Source organism: Calliphora vicina, chromosome 4 (genome assembly GCF_958450345.1).
Source record: "Calliphora vicina chromosome 4, idCalVici1.1, whole genome shotgun sequence".
Lineage (NCBI taxonomy): Eukaryota > Metazoa > Arthropoda > Insecta > Diptera > Calliphoridae > Calliphora > Calliphora vicina.
Genome location: NC_088783.1, coordinates 65,727,870 through 65,750,286, shown reverse-complemented (window position 1 = coordinate 65,750,286; position 22,417 = coordinate 65,727,870). Strand labels below are relative to the sequence as shown.

The 22,417-nt window shown below is 29.5% G+C and overlaps 3 protein-coding genes and 1 non-coding gene across 4 annotated transcripts in view; 1 reads left to right on the top strand and 3 right to left on the bottom strand.

Moving 5' to 3' along the window:
- Positions 1-22,417, bottom strand: part of LOC135957467 (otoferlin-like) — a 171,905-nt gene that overhangs the window by 110,454 nt on the left and 39,034 nt on the right. The window lies entirely within an intron of this gene.
- LOC135956582 (adult-specific cuticular protein ACP-22-like) lies at positions 5,263-6,038 on the top strand. The gene is made up of 2 exons (XM_065507117.1): positions 5,263-5,722; positions 5,790-6,038. The coding sequence occupies exons 1-2, from the start codon at positions 5,263-5,265 to the stop codon at positions 6,020-6,022; spliced, it is 693 nt and encodes a 230-aa protein (XP_065363189.1). The 3' UTR covers positions 6,023-6,038.
- Positions 9,267-14,428, bottom strand: LOC135956580 (adult-specific cuticular protein ACP-22-like). Its single transcript, XM_065507115.1, has 3 exons — positions 14,308-14,428; positions 9,548-9,979; positions 9,267-9,481 (listed from the first exon to the last, which is right to left on the bottom strand). Exons 1-3 carry the CDS (start codon positions 14,426-14,428, stop codon positions 9,267-9,269), a joined length of 768 nt encoding a protein of 255 aa, XP_065363187.1.
- TRNAR-CCU (transfer RNA arginine (anticodon CCU)) lies at positions 14,314-14,386 on the bottom strand. The gene has a single exon. It is a non-coding gene; the product is annotated as a tRNA-Arg (tRNA).

Sequence of the window (22,417 nt, the reverse complement as noted above, 5' to 3'; positions counted from 1 at the left end):
GTGAAGAAAATTAGTGCTCCTGTTATTCCTAAGGGCTGTAAGAAATTATTGGATGAAAAAGTCCGCCATTTTGTCTACGATTACTTAAAAATAAAATGTCAAAAATGAAGAAGAAAGGAAGATAATTTTCGAAATGAAAACATTATATGGCTTAATGGTGATATATGCTTTCAGATTTGTATCTTAGGTTACCAATGACATCCACAGCACACAAGCTATTAATACATTCGAAGCAGATGATAGAAAACACAGACGAAGAAACAGGATCGTTTTAAAAATTGAACATACCCGAGGTGTCCTACTATGGGGACCCCTGGTGGGCCCAGCCCATGCGGTCAAAATTCAAAATTTAAACTCGTCAACACTTCTTCTTTGCGCATGTCAAATTTTATTAAAATCTAACTAAGGACTTAGAAATTACAGATTTATTTCCCTCTTTTTTTTTTCTATACCACTGTGCGAAGTTTTATCTGATTCTTCAATTAATATTTTGAATCAAATGTGTTTACAAAATGAATTACTGATTCAACTAAATTGACTGAAAACTAATATGAAATAATTTTTTTCTGATCAAAAGCAATGAATTTACTCTATTTTTCTCCTGATGGGTCGACAGAGGGTTAATTGTTTCTTAAATTTGTTGAAAATATAAGTATTTCTACCTATGGTCCAATTTTAGTATCAAACAGTAGAATACTTTAATAGTTATTAATTTCGCACGGAAAAAGTGATACTTTGAACTATAGTGCGTTGGTAGGATTGTAACATAATTGTATTTCCCCGTAATTAGTCGTTAGCCGAAGAATTTATCTCGTCTGATCGTATTCCCTAAATAGTCTTAACTAACAATTCATAGTTAGTCCATTGATGTTTCTTCCTCATAATTAGACGTTAGGCGACCAAGAGCCGAAGCATTTATTCTTAAAATCGGAAGAATTTGACTCCTCGGATTGCATTTGTAACCGTTATTTTCCCATAATTAGTCGATAACACTCTGCTATAAAATAACACTTTTTGCCAGAACTTGAAAAGCGACCTAATGGGGGTTGTATGCCAAGGTGAAGACACTAGTATGTCTTCACCTAGGCACTGTTTTCAAAGATTTTGAAACACCCTCAAAATTTTGAGTTATTTTGAAAAAACTGTTTTAGGGTAGGTCGTAGTACTTTAGTACCTCTAACTCACACATTAAACAATTATGGAGAGGCAAAGCATTAAGCTTTCATAAAATATATGCATAAAATGTTTATTTAAAAAAATTGTGTAAGTTTTTATTAAAAGTTTCGCTTTATTTTTTATATTTTTCGTTATTTTAAAATTCAACAATAGTTATTTTAATTTTTTTTATGAAAACCTATTTTGTTTTGCACTGTGTTTTAAAGACAATTTTATATAGACAAAAATGAGACATCATTTTACCTTGTAAATTAAAGATTGTACTAATATTTTTCTTAAATAGTTTCTTTTTTTTGGGGTGAGAAAATACTAAAAAATGTGTTTATGAAAAGTTGAATAAGTTTTACAATTTTCATCCAATATGAATAATTAGAAACATATTTTGTTAAGAATTAATTTTTCTTTATACATTGGTATAAATTTGTATAAGCTTTCATATCAGAATAAGCAATGAAAAGCGACTAAAATCAAAAATGTTGATAAATTTTGTTTTTCTTTTAGATATTCTTAACAAAAATAATACTTATAACTTATAAAATTATCAAAAACTGCACGCCATTTTAAAGCATAATTAGTTTTCTTTCCAAACCAGTTAACAAATTTAAAGTCTACAGGTTTTTTTTAGAATAAGTTCTGAATTTGAGGGTGTTTCTAAAATTGTTTTTGACACAATTTGTAGCACCATGTAATTCATAGATTGAGAGCTGAAACTAATCGATGGATACTCGATTATTTCAGGAGTTATAAAGAAAAATGTTATTAAAAGTACGTTAAATTTAAGCGAATAGAAAACAGAACAAATTTGAATCAATTTAAATTTATATACATAGTAAATCACATGTGCTTAAATTTTTATAAGAATTTATATGAAAAAACTTTTAATAACGATTTTCTTTATAACTCCTGAACTAATCGAGACTCCATCGAAATTTGTTTGCACGAATATAGTAGAGGGTTTAGGTGTCCTTATACCGTGTTCTTTATTAATTTTTAACACCGCGATCTTTGATATTTTTTACATTGAAATATATACTCCGAATATTGACCTTTAACCTTTTGGAAGTAAACAATTTTATTCACACCATTTTAAGGACAATATTTTTAACTTTAAAATGGTGTCAAAAATTATGCTGGTCTTTGAGTAGTTTCAAGGTTATTGGCAATTATGTGTATATAATTTTAGAGAAATTCAACAAATTTTTAAATTTTCAAATCGCGATATTTTTACAACGGAATGAGTTTTCATTGAAAAAGTACTGATATGAGAAACATATTTGGGGGATTCAAACAGTCTCCTATTAGGTCGTATTGTCATAATGTCATAAAATATATTTTTAGTTTAAACAAATTTTTGTTGGGTTTCAAACAGAAAAGTTGTGAACTAATAAAACTTTTTGAACTATGTTTATTAGTGTGTCATATAATAACACTTTTTTTGTTTGCAGCACAACAAGAATTTTTTAAAAACTAAAAAAATATATTATGCCATTATGACAATATGACATAATAGCAGACCATTTGAATCCCTCAATAGGATATATTTGGGGTATTCACACGGTCTGCTATTAGTCATATTGTCATAATGTAGTAATATATTATAATAGTTGTTGTTGTGTTTTAAACAAAAAAAAGTATTATTTTATGACAAATCAATAAACATAGTTCAAATAGTCTTATTAGTTTAGAACTTTTTTGTTTGAAACACAACAAAAATTTGTTTAAACTATCACAATATATTAGGACATTATGACAATATGACCAAATAGTAGACCGTGTGAATACCCCAATTATGTATGTGGTAAATTTTATTAAAATCGAAGATGGTAAATCCGACTGCTGTCCGCATTCACATGGATCTTCCCAGGGGTATCCCAATGGGTACATTCCCATCAATATTTCAGACTGGGATTTACGCTATCCTTATATGCTCCCACGAATGTTTAAAAAATAAATACTAAGATATTTGTTGTCAGATATCCAGGCTGCTCTCATCATATGAGATGAGGTCTGGTGTTGTTATCAGTGTTACCGTTTTGGTTATTTATAACCAAAATTGGTTATTTTTTTTCCTGATGTGTAGATGAGTATTTATTTTTCATTTTGGTTACTTTTTTCAAAACATTTTGTTATAGACAGATTTTTCAATATTTAAATATACGATCCTAACGAGATCGAAAATAGAAAAAGTTATACGTTTTTCATATGTATATTGCATGCAAAATTTGTTACACTTAACTTTCTTTTAAGTCAGTATGTTTTTGAATTCAAAATTTACATTTCATATGTTAACTAGTAACATTTTGCATGAAATATATACAAAAAAACGTAAAAATTTTTCAAATGGGGCAAGGTTTGTGGAACTTCTGAGGAGTAAATAAAAGCTTTTTATATAAGTATTTGATATTGTTGAAAACGTTAGGACTTGAAGATTGATATTTTAGTAATATTAAATAATTTTATTAATTTACCTTAAAAAATATAATATGGTGATTTTGCATAAAAAAATATAAAATTAGAATTAATGTAAAATTTTAACGGTTAAAGATATCATAACGAAATTTGGAACTAATATAGACTCAAATGTCCTTAAATCAACGACATTACAAATTTTGACATTTTTTTTATTTTCAAATACCAAAATTCCTAAACCGGGGAAAACTGAGTATTTTTTAGAAAGTGCCTACTTACCGTGTGATAGTAAACAAATTCTGTAGATATATAAGAAGCATATAGAGTTATACAAATATGAAGCTTTTTGAGGATAGGTGCTTTGCCTTTTTAGAATTTTCTACTCAAATCTAAATTTTTTTTTAAAAAATTGGTCAAGTTTGGATATGTCTGGAGTGTATTGTGTCCGCTTAAGTGAGCCAAAATTTACTTTACACGCTTTTGCATTAAATTCTCTTTACGGATCATATAAAAATTGTATATTGTACCAAAGAAAATTTTTTACAAAAGAAAAAACCTAAAAAATACGGCACTTTTTATATGTTCCAACTTTCCAAGTTTTTTTTTTATTTTATTTACAATTATATCGCCAATATAGGTGATATTTAAAAAAAAAATTTCATAAAAAGATCGAGCTACTTTTTTTAAAAAAAGTTAAAAACATGACGTCTGCAATAAACTTTTTTTTGGTTACTTTTTTAGCATTTTTTTTAATCAAACTTGGTTACAAATATTTTGAGGTTGTGGCAACACTGGTTGTTATGCACACAATGAACTCACATTGTTCTGGGTACCTGGCCATGAAGGTCATGCTGGTAATGAACGCGCTGATTGTCTTGCCAACAGGGGCGCCCGACACTCGTTTATAGGTCCTGAACCATTCTTCGGCATACCACGTGGATACACTATGGAACTTATTTGTTCCAGGGTTGAATTGGAATTTGCTCGATTTTAGTGTAATTTACCAGGACTAAGACAGTCCAAACGGTACATTACCCTATCCAGACGTAGATCCCAGTCATTACTTTTGCTCGAAAAGGGTGACTTTAGAATACTTACTGGATTATTCACCGGACACTGTGGATGAAAGTATTACCAATTTATTTTAGATAATGTGGATTTAAGTATCACAATTTCAACTAAAATAGGAGTCACAGTTATTGCCAAAATTAAACTTATTCGTACCAAATATTTGTAGTTTTTAAATAAACAAATATTTTAAATATCAAACAAAATATAACAAATAGTTGAATGCACTACTATTTAAAAACACTTCAAAAGTGAAAGTACTACAAACATTTTCATTTAGTTTAAATGTGAAATATTAATGTAAACCTAAACAAAAGTAGTTCAATATAATACCAAACCATGTTTCTAAGATTAAAACCCATTAAAGCAGTGACCTCTTTTACACAAGTTCAAGTTCAACAAATGCAATTTAAACATAACTAAAAACACTTTTACTTTTTTCAATATGTTTGAAATTTGACCAAATATTTTTTTGTTAATTTTAAACTATTTAGTATAAAAACTTGACTGAAACATAATTAGAATCACAGTTGAAGTTTAAATTGTTTGAAACAATTATCCTAAAATTATAAGAAATTAATAAATTGTTAACTCCTCGTAATAAATAAAATGAATTCTTGGACTTGTTTTGCTATAGTTTTAGCTGTTTGTGGTCTAGCAGCTGCTGGTCACTATCATCATGATGTTGGTCAGGGAGGACATGGTCATGATGGTGGTGTGGCCGTACATTATTCTGTGGTAACAGAACATAAGGCAGATCATTATGGTCATGGAACTGATGGTCATGATGCTGGTCATGCTAGTGTACATACTTGGGGACAAGATGATGGTGGTCACGAAGATGATCATTCTGATGGCGGTTATGTAGCAGAACAATATGCTGGTCATGATGACGGCCACTATTTTGAAGGTCATGATGCAGGACATTATAGTGGCCATGATGGCGGTCATGATGATGGCCATGATCATCATGCTTATCCTAAATATGAATTTTCTTATGGTGTTAAAGATTCTAAAACTGGTGACATTAAAAGCCAATCGGAAACCAGAGACGGCAGCAATGTTAAAGGTATTTTGAATATAAATTATATAAAATAATTACTAATTTAATGCATTTTTTAAAATTATTTTTTTAGGCAGCTACACCGTTAAGGAAGCCGATGGCACTACACGTCATGTAGAGTATTCCGCTAATAAACACAAGGGTTTCAATGCTGTTGTCCACACTTTGGGCAAAGCTCACTCCGGCCATGATGCTAAGTATGGTCATGCTGGACAAGATCATGGTTATGGACATGGATATGGCCATGGTCATGGCAAAGCTAGCAGTTATATTATTGTTAAGAAACAAGAAGAAAAGAAACATTAAAATTGTACAAAAAAAATTTAAAATATATTAAATAAATGAGACTTAACGAAAAAGTTTAACAAAATGTGTTATTACAAGTTTCTAATGATATTCATAATAGTCTAATTAATGATGTTCGATATCGATAACTACTGAATTATGAAAGTGCGCCTCTACAATGTGTCAACATTATAAAGTAGGCGGTCATAGTCCTATACTATAGTACTGTGAAGAATGTCAAGTTTTTAGATTGTTTCAACCCTTTTATACCCTACACCATCATAGTGGGGAGGGTATATTGGATTAGTGCTGATGTTTGTAACTTGCAAAAATATTGTCCGAACACCCTCCTGAAGGTATACCAGCCTGCTCAGGATCACTTTCTGAGTTCGATGTCCGTCCGTCTGTCCATCCATGTAAACTTGTAATCAAACTACAGGTCGCAATTTTAAAGATAATTCGACAAAATTTGGCACAAACTTTTATATTGCCCCAGGGACTAAGCTTATTGAAGTTGATTAGAATCGGTGCATTATTTCTCCTAGCCCCCATACAACAGAAAACTGTTTATAATTATATACTCGGTGTAGGGTAACATGAATTTCAACTTTGTCTGGTCATAACTTTTTTTTTTTATTTTATTTTTGAATTTTAACAGAAGCCGAGGTTTGTGAGTCTTCTGATGGGTAGATGTAAGCGCCGTATACAAGTATTTGGTATAATTGAAAACTAGGATTAACATTTAAATAAAAAAAAGTTGCCTATAAATTTTCAGGATAACATTTACAGTAAAAACTTTCGTGAAGAAAAATTTTAAATTCTAATTAGTATAAAAATCGAACTGATCGTAATAAAATTTTAAAGTTTTATAGATAGAAAAGCCTTTTTATCAATGTGTTTATAACTTTTGCCATTGTCTGCATTTAAGTACCGAAATTCCTAAAACTATGACAATATGTTTCAAATATAATGGAGGCATATATTTTTTTTTGCTTGGATTCAGGTTATGACACCTCCTCATACAATGCATTGTGTTCGAACTAGGAAAATAGGTTATGGTAGGGAGGTTGGAGAGAGTAATATTTGTGTACATTTGATTTGAGTTTTCTTATATTAAAAGTGACAGTAAAGACTTCTGGAGGAAGCTTATTCCACATACATACAGTACGGCTAAAGAACGAATTTTCTCTGTAACGTATTGTGCGATCCATTGTCCAGTCGACAAAGAATTGATGAACTCTTGCCGAAGAACGTGAGCACATACCATTGTAGTATCGGCAGAACAGTGAAACACAACCCACATTGCGACGATGTTACAGTAAGTCAATAGATCTGGATACTCTACTGTCATCTATAAGCACCTTCACTCTCCCCTGTACACAGTCAAGTAACTCCAAAATAGACTTTGAAGCACCGGCCCACACATAAGAGTTGTATTCCATTTTGGGTCGGATTGTTGTAAATAATAAGATGATCAGATGGAGTGAAGTATTTCTTACACCGTCTTAGAAAACCGAGGCACTTGAATGCTTCGTCTTGCGTGCATTAAAATCGACTCTATTCGCACAGCCCCATTCAGAGATTGTCACAAGATCTTGGTTAAGCGTATCATTCATGTTTTTCTTCATTGGCCCATTCTCCGACAGGCTTGGTCTATAATTGAATTCATATGAATGGCAAATGCTGCTGTCATCTGCAAAAGAGTAGATAGGGTTGGAAGTTTAACCTAGAAAGTCGTTTAGAATTATAAGAAATAGAGTAGGAGAAAGGACGGAGCATTGTGGTACCCGTTGAATTGATCTTTAACGCGTTTGATGAGATTCCATCTATAACAACTCGTATAGTGCGATCTCAGAGAATGCTCGGTATAAATCGAGAGAAGTTATTACCGATACCAAAAGCAATTGGAAAAGTTTGGAGAGGGCTGAATGGTGCCCTGTTCGTAATGGATCCATGATTTTATTTTATAGCGTTCAAACATAAATTCGGACTTGCAAATTTGTATTTCCAGGTCTCTCGGCTTCAATTCATATGGTAACCAATTCCCTGCTTTTGGAATACTGAATACTGCTGCTCACAAACGTTTTGACATTGCTGCTTGAGTAGCTTCCATTGAATTTGAAAGCTCTTGTTGAGTTTGACAACAATCTTCATGGAATTCTTTGTCTTGAAAATTTTTGGTAAAATTTTTCAATTCTATGGATTTTTATACACCATCATAGTGGGGAGGGTATAATGCGTTTGCGCAGATGTTTGTAACGCTTAAAAATATTAGTCTAACCCCCACCAAGTATACCGATCGACTTAGAATCACTTTCTGAGTCGATTAAACGATGTCCGTCCGTCTGGCTGGCTGGTCGGCTGGCTGTCCATGTAAACCTTGTGAGCAGAGTACAGAATTTTGAAGGTATTTCGATCAAATTTGGTGCATATTATTTTTTCGACTCAAAGGCCAAGCCTGTTGAAACTTGTTAAAATCGGTCCATTATTTCACCTAGCCCCCATACAAATGTCCTCTCGAAATTGGACTTTATCGGTCATAAATGTTTAATTTATATATGTATCTCCACAAATTTCGTTCCAAATAAGTTTTATATATACAAAATTCATGTCACCAAATTTTGTTACGATCGGTCCATAATTGGTCATAGCTCCCATATAAGGCCCATTTCCGAAAATCACACAAAAATATAAATTATGGAAATTTTAAAAGATAAATGTTTTTGCTCTTTTACTTAGTGTAGGGTATATTCTTATTTGTTTTTTCTAAAATTGTGAATTTTTGTAGATGTTTCTCCACATAATTTATTATAACTCAAAAAGGGCAAGTCTAAGTTTACTTTTTTATTTGAAGTAAACTTAGAAAAGTTAAAATTTATATAACCTTTAATCTGCTTATATATAGCTTTTTAATCGGCTCAGTAGTTTCGGAGTTATATGACAAATTTACGTGAAAATAGCAAATTTGTGTGTTTTAAAAAACTTATGAAAAATCGAAAATGGCAGAAATTGTTCAGGTTTATTACTTTGTCGATAACCCACATATAATAGCAACAAAATGAGATATCGATTAGAAAAATCTATTGATTCTTTTCGAATTTATTGTGGATGTTATAGTGGATGTTAAAAAAATATCTTTTATTGATTTTTTTTTAAATAAAAATTCGGACATGAACTAGACCAATATAAATGTCAATCTTATTAAAATCTTTTACTTTTTCGTTAAATCTCATTTATTAAATATATTTAAAAAATTCTTACAATCTTAATGTTTCTTTTCTTCATGCTTCTTAACAATAACATAACTGCTAGCTTTGCCATGAACATATCCATGATCATCTCCAACATGAGTGTACTTAGCATCATGGCCGGAGTGAGCTTTGCCCAAAGTATGGACAACAGCATTGAAACCCTTGTGTTTGTCAGCAGAATACTCTACATGTCGTGTAGTGCCATCAGCTTCTTTAACGGTGTAGCTGCCTAAAAAATTAATTATAAAAATGCATTAAATTAGTAATTATTTTATATAATTTATATTGAAAATACCTTTAACATTGCTGCCGTCTCTGGTTTCCGATTGGCTTTTAATGTCACCAGTTTTAGAATCTTTAACACCATAAGAAAATTCATATTTAGGATAAGCATGATGATCGTGGCCATCATCATGACCGCCATCATGGCCACTATAATGTCCTGCATCATGACCTTCAAAATAGTGGCCGTCATCATGGCCAGCATATTGTTCTGCTACATAACCGCCATCAAAATGATCGTCTTCGTGACCACCATCATCTTGTCCCCAAGTATGTACACTAGCATGACCAGCATCATGGCCACCAGCTTCATGACCATGATGATCTGCCTTATGTTCTGTTACCACAGAATAATGTACGGCCACACCACCATCATGACCATGTCCTCCCTGACCAACATCATGATGATAGTGACCAGCAGCTGCTAGACCACAAACAGCAAAAACTATAGCAAAACAAGTCCAAGAATTCATTTTATTTATTGCAAAGAGTTAACAATTTATTAATTTCTAATAATTTTAGGATAATTGTTTCAAACAATTTAAACTTCAACTGTGATTCTAATTTGGTTTCAGTTAGGTTTTTATACCAAACCCAAATATTAGGACAAACTTAAAATACATTAAAATAAAGTTGAACTTGAACTTGTGCAAAAATGTTTTTTGGGGTGTAAACCTTAATACTATGGATTTGCATTAAACTACTTTTGTTTGGGTTTAAATTAATATTTAAAATGTAGGCTAAATAAATATGTTTGTGGCAGAGCTGTAAATGAATGATTCATATTTGATTTTTAACGCACCATAAATTAAAAAAATTTTAATTATTGCTTAAAATATGAATCGAATTGAAGTTTTAATAAATTCGTCCAAAAAAAAAAAATAATTAAATTTAAATGTTGATGAATTCATCGTTTAGCTATTTCAATGAATTTTTCCATCGAATTTTTTAATTAAATTAAAGATGACAAAAAACTCTTTTTATTTTCATCGAAAAACCCTTGTGAGACTTAAAAAGTTGCTCAGATCTATTTTTAAATCAATTGAATAGCTTGATTACGAAATAGCTTAGAATTACGATGAGGACCATTTTAATAAAACATTGGAATTTGTATGTAATTTTTATCTGAACTGAAAAGTCAATTGAAAAATTAAGTAGAATGAAAGTAAATGAAGTGAAATAATTTCTTTGAAATTTTAAATTTCATTTATATGGATTTATTCAATAAAGATTCATTCTAAAGTTAATCATTCTTTGCAGCTCTGGTTTGTGGTACTTTCACTTTTCAAGTGTTTTGGTTTAGTAAAGCATTCATCTGTTTGTTAAAATTTGTTTGATATTTAAAATTTTTGAGTATTTAAATATTACAAATGTTTATAATAGGTAACATTTATTTTGCAATAATTATGTTTCCTTTTTTACTTGAAATAGGCAGTTATTTGAAATCAATTCGGATATTTAGCAACCGTCTGAAATATAACACAGGGGAAGAAAATCGAACAAATTTTAGAGGCTTTTTAAACCACTACACAATTTTGATGTATTGTGGTTCCAGTAGGACAAATATGGTCCAAATTTTAAATTCTATGGAGGAGTTCTTTTTAAATTTTTTCTAAAAGTTTAGATCTACATAATCCGTTTATAAATTGGTTTTTAATCGGTTCAGTACTTACGGAGTTATAATAACAAATTGAAGCAAAAAATATATTTTTTACATGAAAATAGAAAAAAATTTTTTTTTTTTTAAAAAATCATGAAAAATCCAAAACGGCGGAAATTGTTCACCAAATTGTAACGCCACATATAATAGCAACAATATGAGATATCGATCATAAAAATCGATGGATTATTTTCGAATTTATTCACAATTATGTGAATTAGCCTATTTTCACCAAATTTTATTTTTTTGTTTGATATACATAAAATTGAGTTGTTTATGTTCTCCTTTCGATTGATTGAATTTTGAAAACATCTTCCCCATGCTATATACAAATTTTCAAATATATATGTATTTTATTTCAATCGGCTCAGTAGTTTCGGAGTTATAATAACAAATTGAAGCAAAAAATATATTTTTTACATGAAAATTGCTAATTTTTTTGTTTTAAAAAACTCATGAAAAATCGAAAACGGCAGAAATTGTTTAGATTTATTACTTTATCGCAAAACCACATGTAAAGGAACAAAATGAGATATCGTCAGTAAAAATCGAAGGATTATTATTTATTCACAATTAAGTGAATTCGCTCATTTTCAGAAAATTGTATGTGCTATTGTACTTTAAGTGTAAATTTTACATGTGTTTTGTTATTGTAACAAAAATTTTAACAAAATGAATGAATTTATATGAAAAAACTTATTTATAATAACGTTTTTCTTTATAACTCCTGAAACTAATCGAGTCTCCATCCAAATTATTTTGCACGAATATAGTAGAGAGTTTAGGTGTCCTCATACCATGTTCTTTTTGAATTTTTAACACCGAAAATTTACCTTTAACCTTTTTGAAGTAAACAATTTTATTCTCACCATTTTAAGGACAATATCTTTGCCTTTAAAATATAATCAAAAATTATGTTTTACTTTCATTAGTTTCAATGTTATGGTCAATCTATATCTATGTAAATCTATATAAATCTATATATATATATATATAAATGTCTTTGTAAGTTTGTTTGTTGGTTTGTTTGAGCATCACGCCTAAATGGCTGAACCGAATTTATTGAAATTTGGAACGTAAATAGATCGTTAGTTATAAGCGTCATTAGGCTATTTCTTTTTCCAATACTTGGACAAGAAAGGGATAAACAGGGGGAAAACCGGTAAAATTTGTACCTTTAGTTCTTAAACAATAAATACTAAACGGCTGAACCGATTTTATTGAAATTTCGAACATAGATAGATTATTACTTGAAAGCATCAATACCTATTTTCACAACATTGGCCATAAAGTGATAAAAAGGGGAAAAACGGGAAAAAATAGGTACTTTTAGTTTTTAAACATTGAATAATTGTTTAAAAGGAAAACATGTTTAATTTAGCTCACTATAGTCACAAAAATATGTATTTAGAAAGTACCTTTTCAAAAGTCTACCTGCGGGGGTAAAAACAGGTAAAATTAAACCGCTGATCCAACCCTCTTGACATTTTTACCCTATATTCCTATATATTTAAAAAAACCACTAGACTATTTTTTATTTTCAAAATTTTAAATGGGCGTGGCACCTATACAATGTTAATAGTTATTATGGAATATCTGGTGAACTAACATTGTCACAAAACTTCGCGGGATTTACTTTGATACCATTATGCACGGCTTGCCTAAAAATGGGCGGGATTGTATAAATGGGCGTGGCACCACCCATATATAGTAAATAGTTATTTTGAAATATCTGCAGAACTATTATTATGATATAATTCAAACTTTATAGAAATCGAATTCTTATAACTCCATGAAGTTTAACCAAAAACGGGACGGATGGGAACAGGGGGTGTGACACCACCCATACAAAGTAAATAATTATTTTCAAATATCTGGAGAGCTATAATTGTGGAAGTCTTCAAACTTTGTCCGAATCAATATCTTATCACTGCATACGGTTTAACTAAAAAAGGTAGGGATCGGAACAGGGGATGAGTGCTCTACCAAACAAAGTAAATAGTTATTTCTAAACAAGTTGAAAAACATAATTACAATATTCATCAAACTTTACATAAATTGTCTGAAAATGAACGGACTTCGACCATTTGAAAGTAAAAAATATAATTTAGTATATTTGGAGAACTGTAACAGTAAAAGTATCTAAACTTTGTGTGAATTAATTTCTCATCACTGTACGGAGTTTAGTTAAAAATGGCTGGGATAGGAACAGTGGGTATGGATACTTCTATGCAAGGTACTCAGTCAATTTTGAATATCTGAATAATAAAAATTGCATTATTCTTCAAAGTTTCTCCGAAACATTTTTTTATAATTTTTGGTAATGTGTCTGAAAACGGGCGGGTTATTAATAGTGGACATGGAACTGGACATGTTATCGAATATCTGATGAACTTTATTAGAGAAAGTCGTTGAACTTTGAAGGATTTATTTCGTTACCAAAGTTACAAATAGGTGGTATCAGATCATTTGTAACTGTGATATCGAATATCTAAACAACTTTTATATGAATGTTTTCTGATGAAAGTCATTGATTTGAGGAACCTTTTGGAACCGTAATATGTGTGGTAAATTTCATTAAAATCGAAGATGTCAAATCCGAAAATAGCAGTTTTCTGTGCCTTTTGATATGGATTCTCCCTATTGCCTTATAATTATTAACCGCTTGCTCATAAATGAGGGCAGTGGAGATTTTACACCGTTCGTATATTCAATTTGAACTTTGACCTCCATAAAAGACAAACCAAATAATTTTGAATGACCATAAAGAACCTGTGAACCAAGTTTTAACAAATTTGGAAGGGGTGAGAAGGTGCAATGCCCTGTCGAATTTTTTTATCAAAATAATTTTATTTAAATATTAAAATAAAATTATTATTTAAAGTTTATCCAAAAAAATACACCATTTATCCAAAATACAGGTATTTTAACAGTTTTATATATTTTATCAGAATATTCCATAATATTCATCTTTTAGTCATTATTAATTGGTTTAGTTATTTTCTAACCAATTAGAAAGGACACAACAACTTTCCAAATTATTAAATTTTTAATTAATTTCTAAATAACATAGAATGTGTGTAATTAGAAATTATATAACAAAAAATTCTTACAATCTTTACCCCAGATGGGACTCGAACCCACAATCCCCGGCTTAGGAGGCCGATGCCGTATCCATTGGGCCACTGGGGCGGTTAGCAACCAATAGACAAAAACGAATGTTAAATCACACATAGCAACATAAAGGAGTCAACAAAACAATACTTGTTGGCCATAAATATTTGTCTATAACCAAAAATACCTACCTATACTATAGAATAAAAAAAGAAAGAAAGATAAAAATGTACTCAACCACACACAAAAGAAAGAATTTTTTTGGCTAAAATAAAAACTGAAAATGTATCTATAATCTGCTATAAACAATCTATGTCTCTACAACACCAGCTAATAAAACAAGAACAACTAATAAAGTGAAATGACGTAAAATATACATTTGTTGCTTGTTTTATTAAATAGAATCTATTACGTACTCATGACTACATCTTATAGATACTTTGCTTTGGAATGTGTTTTTTTTGTTGTTGTTTTGTCTTCAAAACATATGGCCGCCCATTTAGTCATGCTTCTTTATTACAAATTCTTTGTTTTGCTACGTATTTTCTTATTTGGTATTATTGTAGTTGTTGTGTTTGAGTACATATTTGTTATTGTTAGTTGAGTGAGTATTTACCAAAACAACCACTATCTATCTATCTCTACACGTAAGAGTATCTTGTAGAAAGCACATGGTTGGTATTAAACATGTTTGGGTAGATGGCAGTATACGTTTTCAAATATGAATACTTGTGTGTATGTACTTTCATTTAGTAGCAGAGGTTCCCAAATTGTTTTTATTAAAACATGCATACTATTAGATTTATCTGAAATGACAACAAAATTTTAGGAAAAGTATATTTAGGAATTTTTTAGAAATCAAAAATTACACTACTCGACAGCCAAAAAGAGCTTCTTGTACAAAACATATTTTTTATAAAATTTTGTCACGCTGAATACAAATATTTTCACTTTTAGATTTTCACCAAAAACTGCGTGTTTTGAAGTTTCATCTCAGAAACGTGGAATTTAATTGAAAATGTTAAAAACTGTTTAAAATCTACAAAAGCAATTACAGGCAAATCGCGGTATAACGAACAATAAGTTGTCATTAAATCGACATATTCGTTATTTCGAGACATGACTACGTCCTAAATTTTTAGTTTTTATTAATTATTCTTCCGGAGGTTCAATTGGTCCATTACCATGGATTAATAAAGCCTTCATTGGGAGGAATTTCGTTTCTAAAAATGCTTCTGCAATTAAAAACATCCACGTTGTTTACAACAACACTTTGTTACAAAGCGTTTTATTTTTTAATTTCCAAATCAGCTCTGGATAATAATTTTTCTGTTGATTCTTTAAAAACTTTTACACCGAACCATTACTTGCATGAAATTCGCCATTATAAAACCTATTTGTATTTCTATGGATCTAGGTTTTAAAGTAATTCAATTAACTGGAATGTGTTTTTTCCTGTGGTCGAAAAATCAACATTAAAACTACTTTTCAACCAGGGTATATAAATCATTCTTTATAGATCTAGGATTTGTTGAGGTTTTCTTGATAGCTTGATATAATTGTCAATGTTTAAAATTGTATCGTTCGTTTAATTTTGTTATAACGTATGCAACAAAAATTTGACACTGTCCAATAGAAAAAGTATATGAGCTATTAGTGTTTTAGGACTTATTTTGAATAACATTATGTTTTGCCTTAATACTTTAATACCCCATTTGAAAATCTGGCTTTTAGTTATCTCAAAATGTTAACAAAAAAAGAACTACCTTGAAAAAATATTCGTAATTTTTTCAATATTTTATCAATTATCAACGGGAACAATTTGTTATATTTTACATCAAGTGGTAGAGAAAGGCAGAGAAGTGGACTTTTTTTGAAAGTAAATAAACCTATTATTGATAAGATGTGCAAAGTAGAACATAATTTTTTTTCTAAAAAAATATATATGGATCTTAATCAATCAGATGTAAATTAGAAGTTTTGACTTTTTTGGAATTTGATTTGACCACCAATTCTAATTAATATATTATGAAATGTGTACACAGAATTAATCATTTCATAAAAAGAAACATCAGAGATTATTTTTTTTTTAAATAAAGTTCTTCTTAACTGTTCCATCATCCAACTGTCACGCCCAGATGATTATGATGTTTCCAACACCCTTGATATGCCAGACTTTCTAAAGTGAAAAAATGTCCATATTTTTTTTTAATTAAAAATAATTTGAGAGTTTTTGGACGGTTTTGTACGTTTTTAAATAGAAGAGTTTTTGTAGATTATTTAAAATAAAAATCGAGAAAAATAAGACCATGAAACTCAAATAGGAGCTCAGAAAAGTGCAAACATCGGTATTTTAAACACCTGTATATAAATTTCTTCACAACTGCCACAAAAGTACATGAATATAATACATTTTTTGCTTGCATTAAATCTATACAATGGGCTATTTTATAAAGGTTTTATAATTTATTTGTTTTAACGTTGGAAACAAATATAGCGTTTTCTGTTTTTTGCAATTTCATTCCGCATACGTTATCGAGCATAAATTTTTTTAAACAATCGTTTTACATATAACATATTATATCGGATTTTCGTTAAAGATAGATTGGTTATACCGGGCTTTTACTGTAATTACAAAATTAAAATTTTTCAGTTTATTGTCAGTAGTTTTTAGTAGAGTTTCCAAAAAACCGACGGTTTTTGAATATGTCTGCCCTACGTCCTTAGGAATGTGACCTATTTTTTTTATCAAAAGTTCAAATTTGGACCACATGTTCTAAAATCCCAAAGTTGGGATAAAACAAGTAAGAAAGTATGGTCGGTCAAGCCCGACCATATAATACCCTACACTAAGTAAAAGAGCAAAAAAAATGTTTCTTTTAAAATTTCAATAATTTATATTTTTGAGTGATTTTCGGAAGTGGGCTTTATGTGGGGGCTATGACCAATTATGGACCGATCACCATGAAATTAGGTCGTGTGATTTATGTCTATATTAAAGTTAACTATGTTGAATTTTGTGTGTTTACCAACATTTTTAAGCGATTTATGCACGTTAAAGTGATTTTTGGAAGCGGGTCTATATGGGAGCTATGACTAATTATGGACGGATCGTACCAAAATTTGGTGACATGAATTTTGTGTATATAGGGGCTAGGTGAAATAATGGACCGATTTCAGCCAGTTTCAATAGGCTTGGTCCTTGGGCCAAAAAAATAATATGTACCAAATTTGATCGAAATATCTTCAAAATTGGTAAATGTACTCAGCCAGCCAGCCGACCAGACGGACAGACGGACAGACGGACATCGCTTAATCGACTCAGAAAGTGTTATAAGTCGATCGGTATACTTTAAGGTGGGTGTTAGACTAATATTTTTGGGCGTTACAAACATCTGCACAAACGCATAATACCCTCCTCACTATGGTGGTGTAGGGTATAAAAACGGAAAGCAGTTTTAGAAACCTTGATGTGTTCCCTATTTATCCCCAAAGTATTTTCTCAGCCCAGAAGGAAATGTGGACCCCATGGGCAAAATTGTAAAAAAATACCATTTTTGGGATATTCTCTCCAATTGTTAGAATGACAAATTAAAAAAACTTTGAAAATTTCATTGAGTTTTGTTAAAAAATAAAGATTTTATTACATATGTATTTATTGAGATTCTAAAACTAAAATTTGTATCAAAATTTTAATAGAAATGCAAATATTAGGAACAATTTGATCCACATTTATTCCGAACTATATTTTTGTTTAGATAAGTTAAATTTTGGTCTTACAAAAAAAATTCAAGGCAATATCTCTATTAGATTCAAAAATATGTCACTTTAAAACTCCGTCCTTCAGTGCACTTTTTTATAAAAACAAATTTGTATAAATTTTCTTAATATTTTATTCAACAACAATTCATTGGTTCTGACTCAGTCACATTAAGAAAATTTATACAAATTTTTTAGTATGAAAAACTATATTTTTAAAAAAACCGAACCTAGTTATGGCAAAATATTAAAATTTAAATTTTGAAAATTTTACATGTCAATTTTGTTTGTTGACGTAACTTTTCGGTTTAATATTTTAATAAAATTATTAGCAAACCCAATTAAAAAACTTAAAAAAATATGAAACTTAACATTACAATTTGCAGGGGCTCTGATATAATAATTCAGTTTTATTGGAGTCTGTAGAATTTTGAAATATTTATAGGTTTTCTCGATTATTTATTATTTTTTTAAGTAAATATAGTTAAATAATAAATAAATTGTTTTGATGTTGATTTTAAAATAGTTTCATTTATTTAAAGGATATACAGTGGTGGCCAGCTAAAAACTATAATACTGTAATTTACTATTAATACTAATAAATTCAAGGATATGAAATCAACAAAGGATAACAGAATTAACGAATGATGCATTTTCGGTTTAATATGGTGAATTTTTCGAAAACAAAGAAAATTTTAAAAATTTTGATTTATTTATTTACCAATTTAAAATCTTGCGGATATTCTCTATGAAAAAGAAATCACATAATTGTGGTGGTGTGCTTAAAACTGAGTGCATAAGAGCTCAAGATCAAAAGGATATGTCTATTTAATGTTAGAAGGGTGCCTAAATTTAATGCTAAAATATTATTTTCACAATCATATGACATCATGTGGTCTTTAAAAATTACAAATAATGAAATCATATTCAAATATCCATTTATTTTGGTAAGTAAACGAATTCCAATTCAGAGGAAGACAACTGTAAATAATATTAAATTTGACACTGTTCTTATTTCATAGAATCCTATCTTACGTGATTACTAAGCTATAGCTATTTTTTAATATTTTAATTTATTATTTCAGGGAATATCTCTGACCAGACGGCCTGAGTAACTAGATATGTCTATCACACTCGAATAAATTAAAATTACGTTAATTGACCTTCGATATCATACGACTGCACTATTTTAAGCATAAAGCACCTGCTTCGAAAAGCATAGGCGCTTAATTTATTTTTGTAAATAATATATTGATTATTGGATTTGTTTCTCCCTACTATATTTGCATCATTAAATTATCTTTTGGAGGTTGCAATAATCGTAAAAGTCCACATGTGTTCGTTTGGGTAGCATCAAATATATGATGTCACCTTCCATGGATCAGTTAACACAGCCTTGATTACTTCAATGTCTAACATTTTAGTTTTAATTCAATAAAATCCAATTCAAAACTAGCCATCAAAATTATTTCGGCACTCTAATTATAACACAAATCTTAATTATATCTAAATTTTTATAACGGAATAGGAGCATGGCGTTTTTTGGATAAAATGTTTATCCTTTTAAATTTAAATTTGTTTGTATTAATAGTAAATGATGGTAATGCAACATTGTTATAGTTTTCACCAATTTTTTATAAGTATTTTTTTCAAAATTTTAAAAATCAAGTCAATTTTCTTAGAGTTGCATTTTTTTGCTGGCTCAATTGTACTACTTGTTTTACTAAAAATTTTATAATTATCCTTACGTAAAAAAATATTGGACAAAATGTGATACAATAATTGACAATGATCAATAAAAATATAAACAGCGGATGTGGACAATTGGATAACTTTTTGAGCAAAATCAGTTTTTATGCTTGCTACTGTTTTTTAACACAAAAGTGTGTTTTATTCAGTTATGTAAATTCATACTTATTCATCACGAACACATACGGTTTTTATATAATTATAATTTTGTTATTAGAAATTATTCAGATTAATTTCGTATTTTTAGTTCCAAACATTTCAAAGTGATTTTTCAAAGTGATAAAACAATACAAGGAGCTTTTTAGCATTGAAAGAAAAGGTGGAAGTGAAAGAAAGAAAGGATTTGCTGACCAAAAGAAAGCAAACATAACAATACGGACTTTTTCAATACACCCAAATATTTCGGGTAGAAAAGTGGCTCAAAAAGTGGGGTGCTCCGAAAGCTGGCCTTAAGACATTTAAAGTTCAAAAAGTGCCTGACAGGAATTCAAAGAAAAATTTGGAGGCTAACAAAAAAGCAAAAACTTTACAAAAATTATTTTTCGATAATCGTGAGTACTGTGTAATGGATGATGAAACATATGTATTGGCTGATTTTTCGCAGCTTTTTCTATATTGAAGAAAAAATTCGCGTACAAAAAAATCGAAGTTCCCGAAAAATTCTTGGTATGGCATGCAATTTGCATATGTGGAGAAAGAAGTACCTCCTTCATTACTAACGGCTCTTTTAACTCCGATATTTACATTAGAGAGTGTCTCCAGAAACGTTTACTACCATTTTTAAATAAACATAGGGTAACCACATTCTTCTGGCCAGATCATGCATCTTGTCACTATAGCAAAAAAGCTATTGAGTGGTACAATACCAAAAATGTTATTTATGTACCCAAAGAAGATAATCCACCAAATTGCCCAGAACTCCGCCTTATTGAGAGGCCAAGTTAAAAATTAAAAAAAAAATTAAGAGAAAGTCGACAATTGCCAGCAAAATGGTTACAAACAACACAATAAAAGCCCTAATGAAAGGAATTAAAGAAAAAATAAAGTTTTTTGTTAAAACATATTGAAGTTGTAATTATTTTGGATATAATTTGCTTTCATCTAAATATAAAATAAAAAAAATTCATCACTTCGTTTCATTTATATAAAGAAAATAAGTTGCATATTTTTTTATTTGTCTATTTTTAAAAAATATTTCTAACTTTTGACAATTAAAAATTCATGGAATACTTTATTGAAAAATATGACAAAAAATATTTTTTATTAAATTTTTGCATAGATACAAATTTTTCGAATTGAAATTAAATTTTTATTTATAAATATTTTTTAATGAAATTTTACAGTTATGTAGATTTTTCTATTCAAAATGGAAAAATAAAAACGAATTTTGAAATTTATTATCAGCAATCCCGCAATTCCCAAAAAAGTGTTGAAAAATTCCAAAAATGGGAATTTTTAGTTTTTTGGCTATAATATCCATACCAGGGTACGGGTTATCGGAACCCTTTACAAATTAATTAGAAACATATTGGGCCACCTAAAATCGGTTACTATATTTTGATATCGAATATGCGATTTGAGAATTTTTGCCCTAAAGTTTAATTTTACATAAAAAATAGGTGTTTTTGAATGGTAAAATCGGTAACAACAATTTTTAATTTTTTTTTTCATTTAGAATATTTTATGAAAACTAAGCTTTCAGAAAGTATAAATTCCTTATACATCCTCTTAGAAATCTTTTGCAATAACTTAAAAAGAAAAAAAATCTTTTTTCCCAATAAAAAATTTGCGAAAAATCGCCTTTTTAAAATTATATAAATTCAAATGTATATAACTTTCGACTTAGTCATTATTTTTGAATAATTATTTTTCTTCTTTGACACATACATGTGTTGTTAGTCCAATAAAGGAAAACTGAAGAAAGTCGGGAAATATTTGGATACGCTGTTATCAAAAAAACTGGAGTAGGGTGGGTAAAAATGTTGAAAATTTATTTTTAAATATGAATATCTCCTAACTCAAACGAAGAAATATGATCGTTTTAAAAATGTAACATACCCGAGGTGTCCTACTTTGAGGAGCCTTGGTCGCGCCCCTGGTGGGTCCATGAGGTCCACGTTCAAAACTTAAACTCGACAACACTTCTTTTTTGCGCATATGAAATTTCATTCAAACCAATCTAATCATTTAGAAGTTACATACTACGTTTATACGCACGGCTTATTCACAAATAAAAATATTGCATTTAGAAAAATTAGCCGCATAAAAAGTGAATTATTTTTTTATTTGCGAATAGCTAACTCACGAAAACAATTCCTGATTAACGACACTATTTCCAAATAAGATTTTAAGCATTGCCATATGTTTTAACGTTTTTAGTTTATTAAGACGTTTTTAAAATATTTCATTGTGTTTTTGCATTAATTGGATTGCAAGACAAATATGAATTTTAGTTTCTATAATTTTTGCATTTAAAAAAATATAAAATTTATCATATTTTGTTCAAAAACATTACTACCAAATTATTAATGTTTACCATCCGGCATCACATAAAAACAGAAATTATCCGACTTATAAACAGTGAGTTAGTTAATTGCAAAT

Excerpts from the sequence above, each read along its gene's own strand:
- LOC135956580 (XM_065507115.1), bottom strand. The coding sequence starts at position 14,428 with ATGTGTGATTTAACATTCGTTTTTGTCTATTGGTTGCTAACCGCCCCA. Across the intron at positions 9,980-14,307 it reads TCCCATCTGGGGTAAAGATT|TTTTTGCTGTTTGTGGTCTA; the intron begins GTAAGAATTTTT and ends GTTTTGCTATAG. Across the intron at positions 9,482-9,547 it reads AGACGGCAGCAATGTTAAAG|GCAGCTACACCGTTAAAGAA; the intron begins GTATTTTCAATA and ends TTAATTTTTTAG.
- LOC135956582 (XM_065507117.1), top strand. The coding sequence starts at position 5,263 with ATGAATTCTTGGACTTGTTTTGCTATAGTTTTAGCTGTTTGTGGTCTA. Across the intron at positions 5,723-5,789 it reads AGACGGCAGCAATGTTAAAG|GCAGCTACACCGTTAAGGAA; the intron begins GTATTTTGAATA and ends TTATTTTTTTAG.